At 46.9% G+C, this 13,536-nt stretch overlaps 2 protein-coding genes across 2 annotated transcripts; both read right to left on the bottom strand.

Annotated features, from left to right (window-relative positions):
• Positions 1 to 217: 217 nt before the first annotated feature.
• LOC109777016 (G-type lectin S-receptor-like serine/threonine-protein kinase At2g19130) lies at positions 218 to 2,906 on the bottom strand. The gene is made up of 2 exons (XM_020335687.4): positions 1,105 to 2,906; positions 218 to 812 (listed from the first exon to the last, which is right to left on the bottom strand). Exons 1-2 carry the CDS (start codon positions 2,818 to 2,820, stop codon positions 765 to 767), a joined length of 1,764 nt encoding a protein of 587 aa, XP_020191276.1. The 5' UTR covers positions 2,821 to 2,906; the 3' UTR covers positions 218 to 764.
• A 3,625-nt stretch (positions 2,907 to 6,531) lies between these two features.
• LOC109777032 (G-type lectin S-receptor-like serine/threonine-protein kinase At2g19130) lies at positions 6,532 to 9,171 on the bottom strand. Its single transcript, XM_020335693.4, has one exon. The coding sequence runs from the start codon at positions 9,091 to 9,093 to the stop codon at positions 6,640 to 6,642; it is 2,454 nt and encodes an 817-aa protein (XP_020191282.3). The 5' UTR covers positions 9,094 to 9,171; the 3' UTR covers positions 6,532 to 6,639.
• Positions 9,172 to 13,536: the final 4,365 nt, after the last annotated feature.

The following is a 13,536-nucleotide window of genomic DNA, read 5'->3' as shown; positions in this document are numbered from 1 at the left end:
TTCGCCGTGCTCACTGGCGCGGAGATAGATCACGGCCACGACGGCGGCAGCACCCGGATGGCGAAGCACAAGTCGGTGCGCTATGACTGCACCAATGAATTCCTCCTGCGGGTGCTCTGATCGAATGAGTGAACATTCAGCTAGTTTGATGGATCCATGTACATATATGTATATCAGTTAAGAGACACCACGCAAAAAAAATCAGTTAAGAGACAACTTATTAGTAATTGCAAGCTTGCTTGCCTTTATTAATTCAGTACACAATGCAACTTCAAGATTTACTAAAACAAATATTAGTACAACATTGATTGCAGATACATTTCTAGATCATTACACTGAAGTTCCATTAGGGCGTCCAGTTATAGCTGCAAGTAGCTTTGGCATCGGAAGCATGTCGATCTCCTGGAGACCCTCGAGAACCCGAACCACTTCACCCATCGTCGGTCGATCAGACTCGTTATCTTGGATGCACCATAATGCCACTTTGCAAACCCTCTCAGCCTGTTTTAAATCAAAGTCACCATGTAGTTGTGGATCAACCAAACTTTGCATATCTCCCCCACAAAGCTTGCTGATGACTTGCAGAGGGAAATATTCAACATGATCGCCGGCACCGCTACCAGTACATGTTTCAGGTAAATTTCTCTTTCCTGATATGATCTCAAACAGTACCATGCCAAAGCTGTAAACATCAACTTTGGGTGTGATAGCAACTCCACTAAGCCATTCTGGGGCAAGATAACCCACAGTTCCTCTGAATGTAGTCAAGACTCGACTAAAGTTCCTGCCCACAAAAGCTGCCATCCCAAAGTCTGCAATTTTAGGAGAAAATGATGCATTGAGCAGTATGTTCTCTGGCTTAATATCACAGTGTATGATGCACTCGCGACAACTCTGATGCAAGTAGGATAGTCCTCTAGCCATTCCTAGGACTATTTGGTACCTAATGTCCCAATTCAAGACAAAGGCATTGCTCTTAAATAGATGTCCATCAAGAGATCCATTAAACATATGCTCATACACAAGTAATCTGTTATCACCTTGGCAACAGAAACCAATCAATTTGACTAGGTTAACATGTTGAATCAGTCCAATTGAGCTCACCTCAGCTCTGAATTGCTTCTCCCCCTGGCGGGCACCATCAAGCCTTTTTACGGCTATAGTAGTCGAGTCACTTAGTGCTCCTTTATATACAGAACCAAAACCACCTGTTCCCAAATGTTCAGAGAAGTTTTTTGTAGCATGAGCTAAATCAATGTATCTAAACGCGATTAACCCACTAGGGCCTTGATTGGCGTATAACGGCGAACCACACCATCCAAGTTTTTTCCTCCAAATCACTAACAACAACATGAGAATTAGTAACCCAAAACTACTAATGCTTGCAGCAGTAACAACTCCAACATTTGGTTTTCTTTTGTCTTTTCCCAAACTTGGCAGATCTTTGGCGGCAAGGCGCAGGTAAAGAATATCTTCAGAACTAATTTCAAGGCCATCACTGAGACTTACAGCAAGCAGTTTCCCATGCCAGACAGAGCAATTGCTATTGCTATAGGAATAAGCCGTGCAGGAGCATGAGCTGAGACAAGATTCCTCACACTTACTACGAGTGGTAGCAAGGTTTACACTTTGCGAGTTGTAGGGCAATGTAACTTTAGCAATTGGGTGGAACATGTCTGTCGAAGTTGTCGTGTTCTTGCCACTGGTGCAATATAGCGGTGTATTTCTGATGCACCCATGTGTTCGATCACCAAACGCCCAATGTTGTGGCGACTTCTTAGAGAAGTTCTCCATGCAATCACATGGTGGTTGCGCATTGGCGTCGCATACCGTGAAAGGTCCGCAGGTTGCAGCTGGGGTGCAGACATCAACAGGGTCGGCAAATACAGCTTGCCAAGATTGATTGGCTTGTGACCAGATATTCAGCTTGATTTGACCAGAGATGTCTAGCGAGAGAAATGAGGAGGATGATTCATCTGGCGAGGTGTAAATATAGTACTCCTCTTCTTGGTTATTGGTATAATTTGGGACAATCAAACCATTTGTTCGTCGGTCCAATTGTAAAATCTTCTGGATTCTTGGTAAAAGTTTCAATATATCTGAAGTTTCGGGTGCATAAACCCGATACTCTACCGAGGGTTTGCGGCGCTTGAGAACTATCCCTTTGCCATTGGTGTCTAGCTCGATGCTATATGAGCCAAGCCCCGGATCAACGATGCTCTTTCTCGAGATTCCCCGACGGTTCAAACCGGTGACCTTGTTCCAGCCAAATTTGGCGCCAGGGAGCACAACATCTGTTGGGTAGTCGAAGCTTTCCCACAACGGTTGGGCAGATGCTGATGTGAGGGCTAGGTTTCCACTGTTTGTGAGGACTACACTGGTGGCCTTCATGTTGCTGGTTCGTGTCCTATTCTTGTTTACAGCAAGAGCGGACCAGAGTACACCTCCCTGGTGTATGATGACAAGGTTGCCATCGCTTGAGATTTTGAGCTGTGTGAGGTTGGGTTTGGGGTCAATGATTGGGTCGTCCCTATTGGCGACCCACACAGTTGTACAAACCGGTATCTTGTTGAACCATATGCCAAGGTACCAGTCGGAGCTGTGGGAGGTGGTGTCGTTGGACTTACTAAGAATAGTGTTGCTTGGTGGATGGAACTGGAAGAAGCCGAGCGCAAACCTGCCGTTTGCTGAGACGAGCTTGTCCCCGACGGTGAGCACCTGGCCCGCCGCGAGAGCATCTCCACTTGCCGAGGAGCATGGAGGAGTAGCGTGCAAGAGGAGGAGAAGGCCGAGCAATATGTGGAGGGGAACCATGGCCATGGAGAAGAAGAGTGCAATGAATGATTGAATGGGTTGGAGAGAAGAGGAAGAGATGGCTTAGTGCACGTTGTCTGCCACTCTGAGAAAGGAGGAAGAGGACCCATGTATATATGGTTGTTGAGCTGAACACGTAGTACGCAGGAAACAGTAGGAACTCGCTGGTGACCGGGATGAGACGGCAACGACGACCTGGGGTCGTCGCACCCACTCGCATTGGTCTGCCACAGTTGCGAGCCGCATGGACGTGATGGCCCAGAGCGCGGTCACCACATGCTGGTCGCTGGATCGTTAATGTGAAGGAGACCAAACTGTGTCAGCTGGTCCTATATATGTCAAACCGATTTGATTCATGCCAACATAGATTTTTTTTTTCTTTCCACACCTTGGGTAGTACACGCCAAACTGGACGTGCTTGTTCTTCCACCTCTGCCAGGAAAAAACCTGGACTTGTTCCACCTCTTCACTGTTTGTATTAACTGTCACTGAAAATGAAAAGGATCTCGGTGCACAGAATGCGATTGCCTTTTGCTCAAGTTTCTGCAAAAATTCTTCAATCAACAGTTCAACACAGCCTCCATGACAGAGATTGGTGTGGGACTCTTTCGCTACGTGTGGAAGATGGCAGGGCTATTCTATTTCTGACATGACAATTGTTCACACAGCGTCCCAAGAACACGCGGCCTCAGCTATTTTCCTTTGAAAAAAAGAGGGTATCTTAGCAGATTACAGTGCAGAGAAAGAACTTATTTCATGAGAGCAGCGATTTGGCTCCCAGGCTCAGATGAGCCCGGGCATGAACAGTACAGTGATTTAAAATAGAATAAAAATTCAAAAAATTCCAGTTTTTTTTTGTGGTGCAAGATGCTCCTGTGCGTGAATTCCATGCAAAATTTTGTGAAGTTTGGACATTCGAGGAGCTTGTGGAAAAAAAGACAAATTTCGAATGTCTGAGAAACTTTTGAAAATCCCACTATTCATATCTGATTTTGACATTTTCGCCACGAGCTCCTCGAATGTCCAAACTTCACAAAATTTTGCACATAGTTCACGTACAGGGACATCTAGCACCACAAAAAAAATGGAATTTTTAAAACTTTTTTCTATTTTGAATCGTGTTACTGTTCACCGGGCTCATCTGAGCCCGGGCACCAAAAGGGATTTTCGCTTATTTCATCTACCTCTCTCTGAGCAAGCTTACACCCAGTTACAGTTACCTGAGAGGGGGCTCTTTAGGGTACTCCTTCAAGACAGGCAAAATACGCACGTTCACAAAGACTTCCTGGCTGTCAGCGACAAGGTCAAGCCAGCTCCAGTAAGGGAGTGGCGACAGCGGCGCGTCGGCGGCTTGTTCTGGCGGCAATAGTGCTCGCTCGGTGGTCTCGGACTCTCGATGTAATTTTTGTTATGTTTGAGATGCTTTGTACTTCCGATAAACTTTTATAATATATTTGATTTTTCACGACAAAATATAATAGAGCTAAATAACTTTTTGAAAATAAAATGAAAAGCAATAGGGAAACTTACCGTCATTCCATAAAAAACTATCAATTACAATCACAAACATATCAAAACAGCTCTGCCAGTCCGCAACTGTATTTTTTGAAACAAACATATCAAAACAGTATTGATTTTTTGAAACAAACTCGTAAGGCAAGACTTTGAGAATGCTCTCCCTCTCAGAAAGTGCATACTGCTCATCAATTACTGCCATCATAGGTTTTCATAAAAAAAAGAAAAAATTGCTGCCATCATAGATATTTTTTTTTGAGGATTCTATGTATCACAGTAGAACTGCCAGCCCAGTCAGACAATTCTTCTTTCTTGGGCGTTTTTTGTTGAAACTATTAGGTCAGCCTGCACAAATCACCCTTCTAGAAAAGGAAACAACCTTCCAGATTGCAGTTAACAGATAGATAAAGATCGCGTGGTGGTGGAGTCTCAAAGTATTTGTCCACAAGACCACAATTGTCGTTGTCTCCGGCAAGTTGGCTTACTTCGGAGTTCAGATAAGGTCGGGCAATTCAGACTCAGACGATCAGCAAAGGGTCTGCGACTCTGGCCGCGTACCTGCATATAAACACACAGCACGTACGTCTTGGTAGAACACTAGAACTGAAAAAACAGTGATAGGTAGAATCTTGACGTTCATGTTAACAAAAATGCCAGTGACATGGTTCATGTTTAAGGTATACCCTCGCTCTCATCACTAAACTGGAGGAGACCTTGCGCGTGAACAAGCGCAGCAGTGCTGATCTTGAGAAGACCAATGAGCTCCTCCGGCTTGGCCTCGCCCGCTGCGGCACCCTTGCTTCGGAAAAATCAAGCAGTACCAATAACTAGAAGGGATTATGGGATCTCGTCGGCTTAACGAATAACCTTGAAGAGATTTGTAAACCCCTATGTTATTTACTATTTTTGCATGTTTCATTTCCCACGTGTTCAATTACCAGTGTACAAAACGCTTTTATATTATAGGACGGGGGAGTATCTCCTTAGAAGTAGGCAAAGACTCGGCTTTCTGATGATGAGTGGAATTTTATGATGGATGATAGTATTATGACATTATGAGTTTATGACATCTCTATTACCGAAAAGGTTTTCCCCCTGCTTTGTATTACTCCCTCCATTCCAAAATAGATGACCTAACTATGTACTAACTTTGTATTAAAGTTAGTACATAGTTGGGTCATCTATTTTGGAACGGAGGGAGTATAAAGGAACCAACCGAGACAACCAACGATAGATGCAGGGGAGGAAGCAGCACAGTCACGGCCAAAAGAAATGAAAGAGAAAATACAAGAGAAACAAACGCCGACAACGGCGGATCGACAAAAACAAAGAAGCCTCGCGACCGCTGCGTCCACCGGAGATCGCCCACAAGGCTCCGAGACTCCGAAGCGCCAGTACCAATCAACACCTCCAAGAAGGGACGCGACGATGACGACGCTGCTGCCAAGGGTTTCCCCCGGTACGCGGCGAGGAGAGAGGGAGGGTAGCCCCGACGCCCTCCAGGAAGGTCTGGCGGCACCCTCAGGAGCCACCTCGTCGGTGTCGGCCAAGCCACAGGGATTTCTCCTGATCCCAACCTTCACCTCAGGCACTCCGGAGCTCGCCACCAAACCGACCATTGCCCTACGTCAACCCGGTCATGAAGCTTCCTACGCTGTCTCACCACGGCACCGCGAAGCATGGCCTGCACAATGAGGAAGAGGAGCCGGGACAAGGGCAGCAGCACCGTCGGCACGCGGGAGGGCGATCGTCGGGGGCAGCAGCTGCAAGTTTTTATGACTGTTTTCACTTAGCTTGCGATTTTCCTATTTCTAGATTCGAGCATTGTAATAGAGAAGCAAATAAAATTGCTCATGAACTTGCCAAGTTGGCTAGATTTTCCTTCATTTCTGATTGGCTCGAGGAACCACATAATGCAATTGTACCAATCCTCATAAACGATGTAATGATTATTTCTAATGAATAAAGCTCGAGCTTTCTTTAAAAAAATAAATTCCAAACGGTTAGCGCCTGTAGTGGCAGCCTCTACATCATGGATAGGTTCCCCAGCGCACCACAAGGTGGTGAACCTGGGACTTGTCAGGTTCTGTGTTGCCAAGTCCTGTGAAGCCCACAAGCTGACGCACTACAACTGCACCAACAACTATAGCCACACAAGCCTCGGATCGATCGCATGAATAAATTGTTGCATCGAGGGGATACTGTTGCAAGCTTGCCTTCCTTTATTCCTTCTACTAGTACACAATACAACCTCAAGGTTTTCTGGGATAAAGATTAGTAACATTGATCACAAAATATATTTCTAGATTATTACACTGAAGTTTCAGTTCCATTAGGCCGCTCAGTTATAGCTGCAAGTAGTCTTGGCGTTGGAAGCAGATCAATCTCGTTGAGACCCTCAAGAACTCGAACCACTTCACTCATTGTTGGCCGGTGAGACTCGTTATCTTGGATGCACCATAATGCAACTTTGCATACCCTTTCAACTTGTTCTGAATCGAAGATGCCTTGTAGCTGTGGATCCACCAAACTCTGCATGTCATCCCCATGAAGCTTGCTCATGACTTGGATAGGAAAATATTCAGCAAGATCACAGCTGCCACTATTTTCTCCGAGCGAATTTCGCCTTCCTGATATGATCTCGAACAGTACCATGCCAAAGCTGTAAACATCAACTTTTGGTGTGATAGCAACTCCGCTAAGCCACTCTGGGGCAAGATAGCCTATTGTTCCTCTGAATGTGGTCAGGACCCGGCTAAAATTCCTTCCGACAAATGTTGCCATCCCGAAATCTGCAACTTTAGGGAAAAATGATGCATCAAGAAGTATGTTTTCTGGCTTAATATCACAGTGTATGATGCACTTGCGGCAACTCTGATGCAAGTAGAACAAGCCTCTAGCAACTCCTAGGACTATCTGGTACCTCGTTTTCCAATTTAGAACAGTGGCATCACTCTGAAATAGATGACTATCTAGTGATCCATTTGACATGTGTTCGTACACAAGCAATCTATTATCTCCTTGGCAGCAGAAACCAATCAATTTCACCAGGCTGACATGTTGGATCAGTCCGATTGAGCTCACCTCGGCTCTGAATTGCTTCTCTCCCTGACGGGTACCATCAAGCCTTTTCACTGCTATAGTAGTTGAGTCACTTAACATTCCCTTGTATACAGAACCAAAACCACCTGTTCCTATCTTTTCAGAGAACTTTTTAGTAGCACGAGTTAAATCGGTGTATGTAAACACCGTAATCCCACTAGGGGCATAATTGCCGTATAATGGCGAACTAGACCACCTGAGTTTTTTCCTGCAAATTACTAGCAACGTCATGAGCATTAGTAACCCAAAACAACTAATGCTTGCAGCAGTAACAACTTTGACATTTGGTTTTCTTTTGTCCTTCGGCAAACTTGGCAAATCTTTGGCTGCAAGGCGGAGGAAAAGAATATCTTCAGAATAAATTTCAATGCCATCATTGAGATTTACACCAAGCAATTTTCCATGCCAGACAGAGCAATTTTTATTGCCATAGGAATAAGCAGTGCAGGAGCACGAGCTGAGACAAGCTTCCTCACACTTAGTATGAGTGGTAGCAAGGTTTACGCTTTGTGAGTTGTAGGGCAATGTAACCCGAGCAATGGGGTGGAACATGTCTGTTGAACTTGTCGTGTTCTCGTCACTGGAGCAATTTAGTGGTGTATTTCTGATGCACCCTTGTGTTTGATCACCAAACTCCGAATGCCAGGGGGACTTCTTAGAGAAGCTCTCCATGCAGTCACAGGGCGGCTGCGCACGGCCGTCACACACCGTGAAAGGTCCGCACGTTACGGGCGAGGCGCAGGAATCAAGAGGGTCGGCAAATATGGTTTGCCAAGATTGTTCGGCTTGTGACCAGATATTGAGCTTGATCTGACTAGAGATGTCTAGCGAGAGAAATGAGCAAGATGTTTCATCCGGTGAAGTATACATGTAGTACTCCTCTTCTCTGTTATTGACATATTCTGGGGCAATCGAGCCTTTTGTCCGTGGATCCAATTGTAGCATCTTCTGAATTCTTGGCAAAAGTTTCAATGTCGCTGATGTTTTAGGCACATAAGCCCGATACACTACCGAGGGTTTGCGGCGCTTGAGGACAATCCCATTGCCATTGGTGTCTAGCTCGATGCTATACGAGCCAAGGCCCGGATCAAAGGTGCTCTTTCTCGAGATTACTGGACGGTTCGAACCGGTGAGTTTGTTCCAGCCAAATTTGGCGCCAGGAAGTACAACATCCGTTGGGTAGTCAAAGCTTTCCCACAACGCTTGGCCAGATGATGATGTAAGGACTAGGTTTGCAGTGTCCATGAGGACTAGACGGGTGGTGTCTATGCTGCTGGTTTGTGTGCTATTTTTGTTTACAATACGAGTGACCCAGATTACAGCGGCATGGTGTGCGATGGCAAGATTGCCATCGCTTGAGATTTTGAGCTGTGTTAGGTTGGGTTTGGGGTCGATGACTGGGTCATCCCTATTGGCGACCCACACTGTAGTAAAAACTGGTATGTTGTTGAACCATATGCCAAGGTACCAGTTGTCGCTCGGTGGCTGGAACTGGAACCAGTTGAAGAAGCCGAGTGCGAACCTGCCGTTTGCTGAGACGAGCTTGTCCCCTATGGTGAGCACCTGACCCGCCACGAGAGTATCAGTTGCAGAGGAGCATGGAGGAGTGGTGTGCAAGAGGAGGAGAAGGCCGAGTAATATGTGGAGGGGAACCATGGCCATGGAGAAGAAGAGTTATGTGAATGAACGAATTGGAGAAAGGAAGAAGTGGTGGCCTAGTGGCTAGTGCACATTGTCTGCTGCTCTGAGAAAGGAAGAAGAGGACCCCATGTATATATGGTTGTTGAGGTTGAGCTAAACACGTACAGTAGTATAGGAAGCAGTAGGGACTCTTGCTGAGCTGGTGACGGCGAGGATACGGCAACGACGACCTGGAGTCATCGTCGCACCCACTCGCATTGGTCTGCCACTGACCGGGATGAGACAATGGACCTGACGGCCCAGAGCATTGGTCAGCACATGCTGATCGATGGATTGCTAATGTGCAGGAGGCCAAACTGTGTCAGCTGGTCCTATAGAGGAGTGCAGACGCAAGTGTGACGGGAGACTCGAGTGATTAATCTCTGTGCATGGAATGCGATTGCCTTTTGCTCAAGTTTCTGCAAAAAAATCTTGAATCAACACAGCCTCCATGACTGAGATTGGTGTGGGACTCTTTCCCAACGTGTGGAAGATGGCAGGACTATTCTATGCTGACATGACAATTGTTCACACAGCGTTCCAAGGACACGCGACATATCCGCCGTGAATTGGCACTTTTTGTTTCGAGGTGCGACCCCCGTGTGGCCGCGTCGCCTCGCATGTGACTCGGGGGGTGAAAACCCTAGCCGCCGCAACTCTCATTCCTTCCTTCTCCCTGTCTCGCCGCCGCTGGAGGGTGCCTCCCGGCAAAGCTCGGGTCGGCCTCAAGGAAGGTGGCGGCGGGGCTCCAGTTTCCTCTTGCGAGTTGCGGGCGCGGGGCCTGGGCTAGGCCGCGGAGCGGCTGGCCTCCACGCGCTCCTGGCGTGGGTCGGCGCGGCAGGGCTTGCTGGGGCGTCTAGTGGTTCGCAGGCGCGTCGCCGCCGGCACGTGGAGGTTCTTGGGGGCGGCGACATGTGGAGAGCTGCGGTCGTGTCAGGGCCTTGGCGGGCCGCGCCTGGTCGTCGTTGCCTGGGATGATGCGGTGCTGCTGGCCAGACGATGGGGAGAGGGCCAGCGCGAATCTATTGTGCCGTTGCGTCGCGTTTGCGCGGATGGCGCCGCCGTGGGCGCGTGGGTCAGATCTGGGCCCGCGCAGGTTGGGGGCCGGCGCTTGCGAGGGTGCGCTTCAGTCGGCATTGCTGTCGGCCTCATGCCACACGGGAGAATTTGTGGGAGATGAATGGCACCCTTGCTCGGTCGATGCTGCTTCGGGTGGGAGGACGAGATGGTGGTGGCCGGAGGGAGAGGAATGGCCTCGCTGCGGTTGTTGCATCCTTCGTTGGGAGATGAATGGCTAGCAGGCGTTGCATCCTCGAGGAGACGAATGGCATCGTGCTTGGTTGCATCCTTTCGATGAGAGACGAATGGCGTCACTGGGGTTGCATCCTCCGTCCAGTGGGGGACGCGGATGCAAGGTTGGAAGCACGTCGAGCTTGTCGGGGATGTGTGGTTAGCCGTGGAGGTAGGCGTAGTGGTTCGGTGTGTAGGCTGGTCGGATCCTAGGTTCGGGCTATGCAGGTGAGACTGTCGGCGAAAGTCGTATTCCGGTTGTGGCCGGAGTCGTCGATGGCGGCGCTTTGAGGCGTCGCTCCCTTGTTGGAGGCATCGATGTAGCAGCTCCCACCTTGCCTTTCGCGACGTGCTCCGGGGGAAACCCTTGATCTAATTTAGATCAGACCATGGCGGCGCTATCCGGCATCGCGTTCTTTCTTGGGGGCATCGTCCTGCAAGTGAATTCGGTCAAAGGGACCCGTAGCTCGCGAATGTGTATATTGTATGTTGTTTGCTGAAAGGCGTCGTCTGTATGGTTTTTGGGTCAAATTTCTCTCATAAAGTGGACCAACCTAGATTCTATCTATTCAATGAACTAGCTGATGCGCCGCGCGTTGCTGCGGGATACTATAGTTTATTTGATGTGTGAATCCTGGCCGGAGTGTTGGTTCACATTACATGACTCGACAGAAAAGAAGAAACCCCCAAGTGACATATTGTTAAATTCCAGTACAGTCATTCCATCATCAATACAATGTAGTGAGAATAAATAAGATAATATAAATGGGACCAAAAGGAAGAAAAACCGAAGTGTCTCCTATCCAAGTTTCTTGTATTGATGTAACAAAGGAAGGATGGAAGCAATGTAAATAAGCATCATCAATTTTAGTTATATAACATTTCAGCTAGTAGTGCGCACCTTCAAGGTTTGCAAATAAAATGATTCAAGCATGCACACCAAACGGAAAAACATAATAGAACAAAAGCTCAAAATTACTTTTCAAATGCGCAAATATAAAAGAGGTGCATGAAAGCATAAACAATATTTATTGGAAAGTATTTTAGGAAAAATTCAATTGTTAGGAAAATAGAAGGATGAAACTCAAAGGCCTGGCTTTTATGTCAAGGAAGGACCCAAATGTCGGCTTGACTGTCTGCGGTTGGCCAATTGCAAAACTTAGTGAGGCACCCTTTTCGAGAGCACCAAGATTGTAGCCTTTCACCTAGAGGACTTACCACCATGCTAGAAGCACTTCCTTGAAAATACTAAAAAGTAGAACGTGTGATAAATACTACTGAGCTGAAGGATAATGAAGAAATGTACCGAACATCTCGTGTTTGTCAGTGTAGCAAATAGCATGTATGTTTCAAAATGATACTATAACATAGATACAGGCCTACGGCTGAAGGGCACACATTTTTTATGTTGGAGATTACAATACTATCAATTCGTCATGTGCTATATGATTTCTCATATGCATTTGCACTAACCCTATGGGTGCATCTATCATTCAAAAAAATTGTGCAAGAACAACTCAATTTTACAATGCACATGAACTGTTATATTCCTTGAAAAGGGGTAAAAATAGCACTCTAGTATTGCATAACCTGAATAAAAAATTATGAACATAATCTGAAAGATATATAAAAAACACATGCAAGAAAATTTGCATGTGGTCTCTGTATCATATAAAGAGTATAAGAAGAATGTGAAGCTCATACTTCAAATGTATACACACAACTATAAGTAATTCATCCGGCGGGTTGAAAGGAATTTTTTTACAGTTAATAGAGGCAAAGAAAGCCTGTTAGACAACTTTAAAAAATGGAATGGTTGCCAATCCAGAAAGCAATCAGCTCAACTATTTAGCTACATACCACCAAATTTCCGCAAAGTAAACAATGAAAATGTCGGTACAATCAAGTGTCAGGTTCAAACAAAAATGTGGAAACTATACCTGCCTCATAGTTAAATATTCGATAACATTTATGGTCTTCATCATTGTCCGGTTTTCACCAGTTTCCAGTAGTGTTGAAGGAACATGACCTGAAAATTAATAAATTATACTCCATGGAGAAAACGTACAGTCATTAGAAGAAAAGTCAGTATATTCAGAAAGGCATTTTCACATATTTTGATGAGATGAAGTAGCCCAAAGGAACCAAAAAGGCCACCCCAGGTTTCCACTCTGATCTGCTCTCTTGGCAAAGTTGCAGTTCAGGTGTTCAGTATACTCTAAAAAAAGGTTGCAGTTAAGCAGCTCATGTTCTTTCGGCCAGAGAGTGAGAGCGGGAGCTGTAACCACATCTTTGAACGTGAAAGAAGTTGCAACAGAGAATATACGTACACCTAACCTATTTACCAGATCCTTGGAACTCAGAAGGTTCAGAGGAGGGAACATTGGCACAGTGCTGTGGAAGAAGCAGGCCAGATCAAAGTCAGACAGATTAGAAGAAAATTAGAGGAACTAATCTAAGAAAAAAAATCCACAACTCTCTGGGTCAACAAAGATGAAGCCCCCGAGCGGCCGGCGGCACCTTGGTCCAGTCGCCGAGCAGGACGTGGTTGTAAACGTCGGCGAGCCGCTTGATGCACCAGAGGTCCACGACACCGAGACGCGCCCAGTGCATCACGCCGGCGCAGACAAGCTCGAGAGCGGCGACCTCCGTTGCCACAACCACAACCCCGCAGCCGCTTCCATCGGACCATGTTGTCCGCGTGTCGGAACAGCTCGCGCACCAGCCACGGCGGCCCAGACCCGGAGAGGTTCGGGATGGAGGGCATCCGGAGCCACGGCGGTGCTTGCCATCGCCGCCGATGTAGCCGGCGGTTCTACCCCCGACGGAGGCTGGGTTCTGCCGCGTGGGGTTTCTGTCGTTTGGGAAGAGACAGAGATGGGGAATATGAGTCGCACGAAGTACGTTTTGATTGGTGGACGGTTCGCTTCTGCTTCCGCTTCCGTAGTAACGTGGTCGAGAAAGGAATCGTCGACGGGAGGGATGTGGTCGTGTGGAGCACAGGGATCAACTCTTGAGCTGTAGATCGGAGCCATCTGTGATCAATCAAACGACTGAAAAAAATAGGATAATGTGGACGCACAAAAACACCAGAAAATCAAGTAGTGGTGCTCCTATTTACATATAGTAAATTCG

This window comes from Aegilops tauschii, chromosome 3 (genome assembly GCF_002575655.3).
Source record: "Aegilops tauschii subsp. strangulata cultivar AL8/78 chromosome 3, Aet v6.0, whole genome shotgun sequence".
NCBI classification, from domain to species: domain Eukaryota; kingdom Viridiplantae; phylum Streptophyta; class Magnoliopsida; order Poales; family Poaceae; genus Aegilops; species Aegilops tauschii.
Note: the sequence above shows the minus strand (reverse complement) of the source record. Positions and strands in the feature narration are given on the sequence as shown.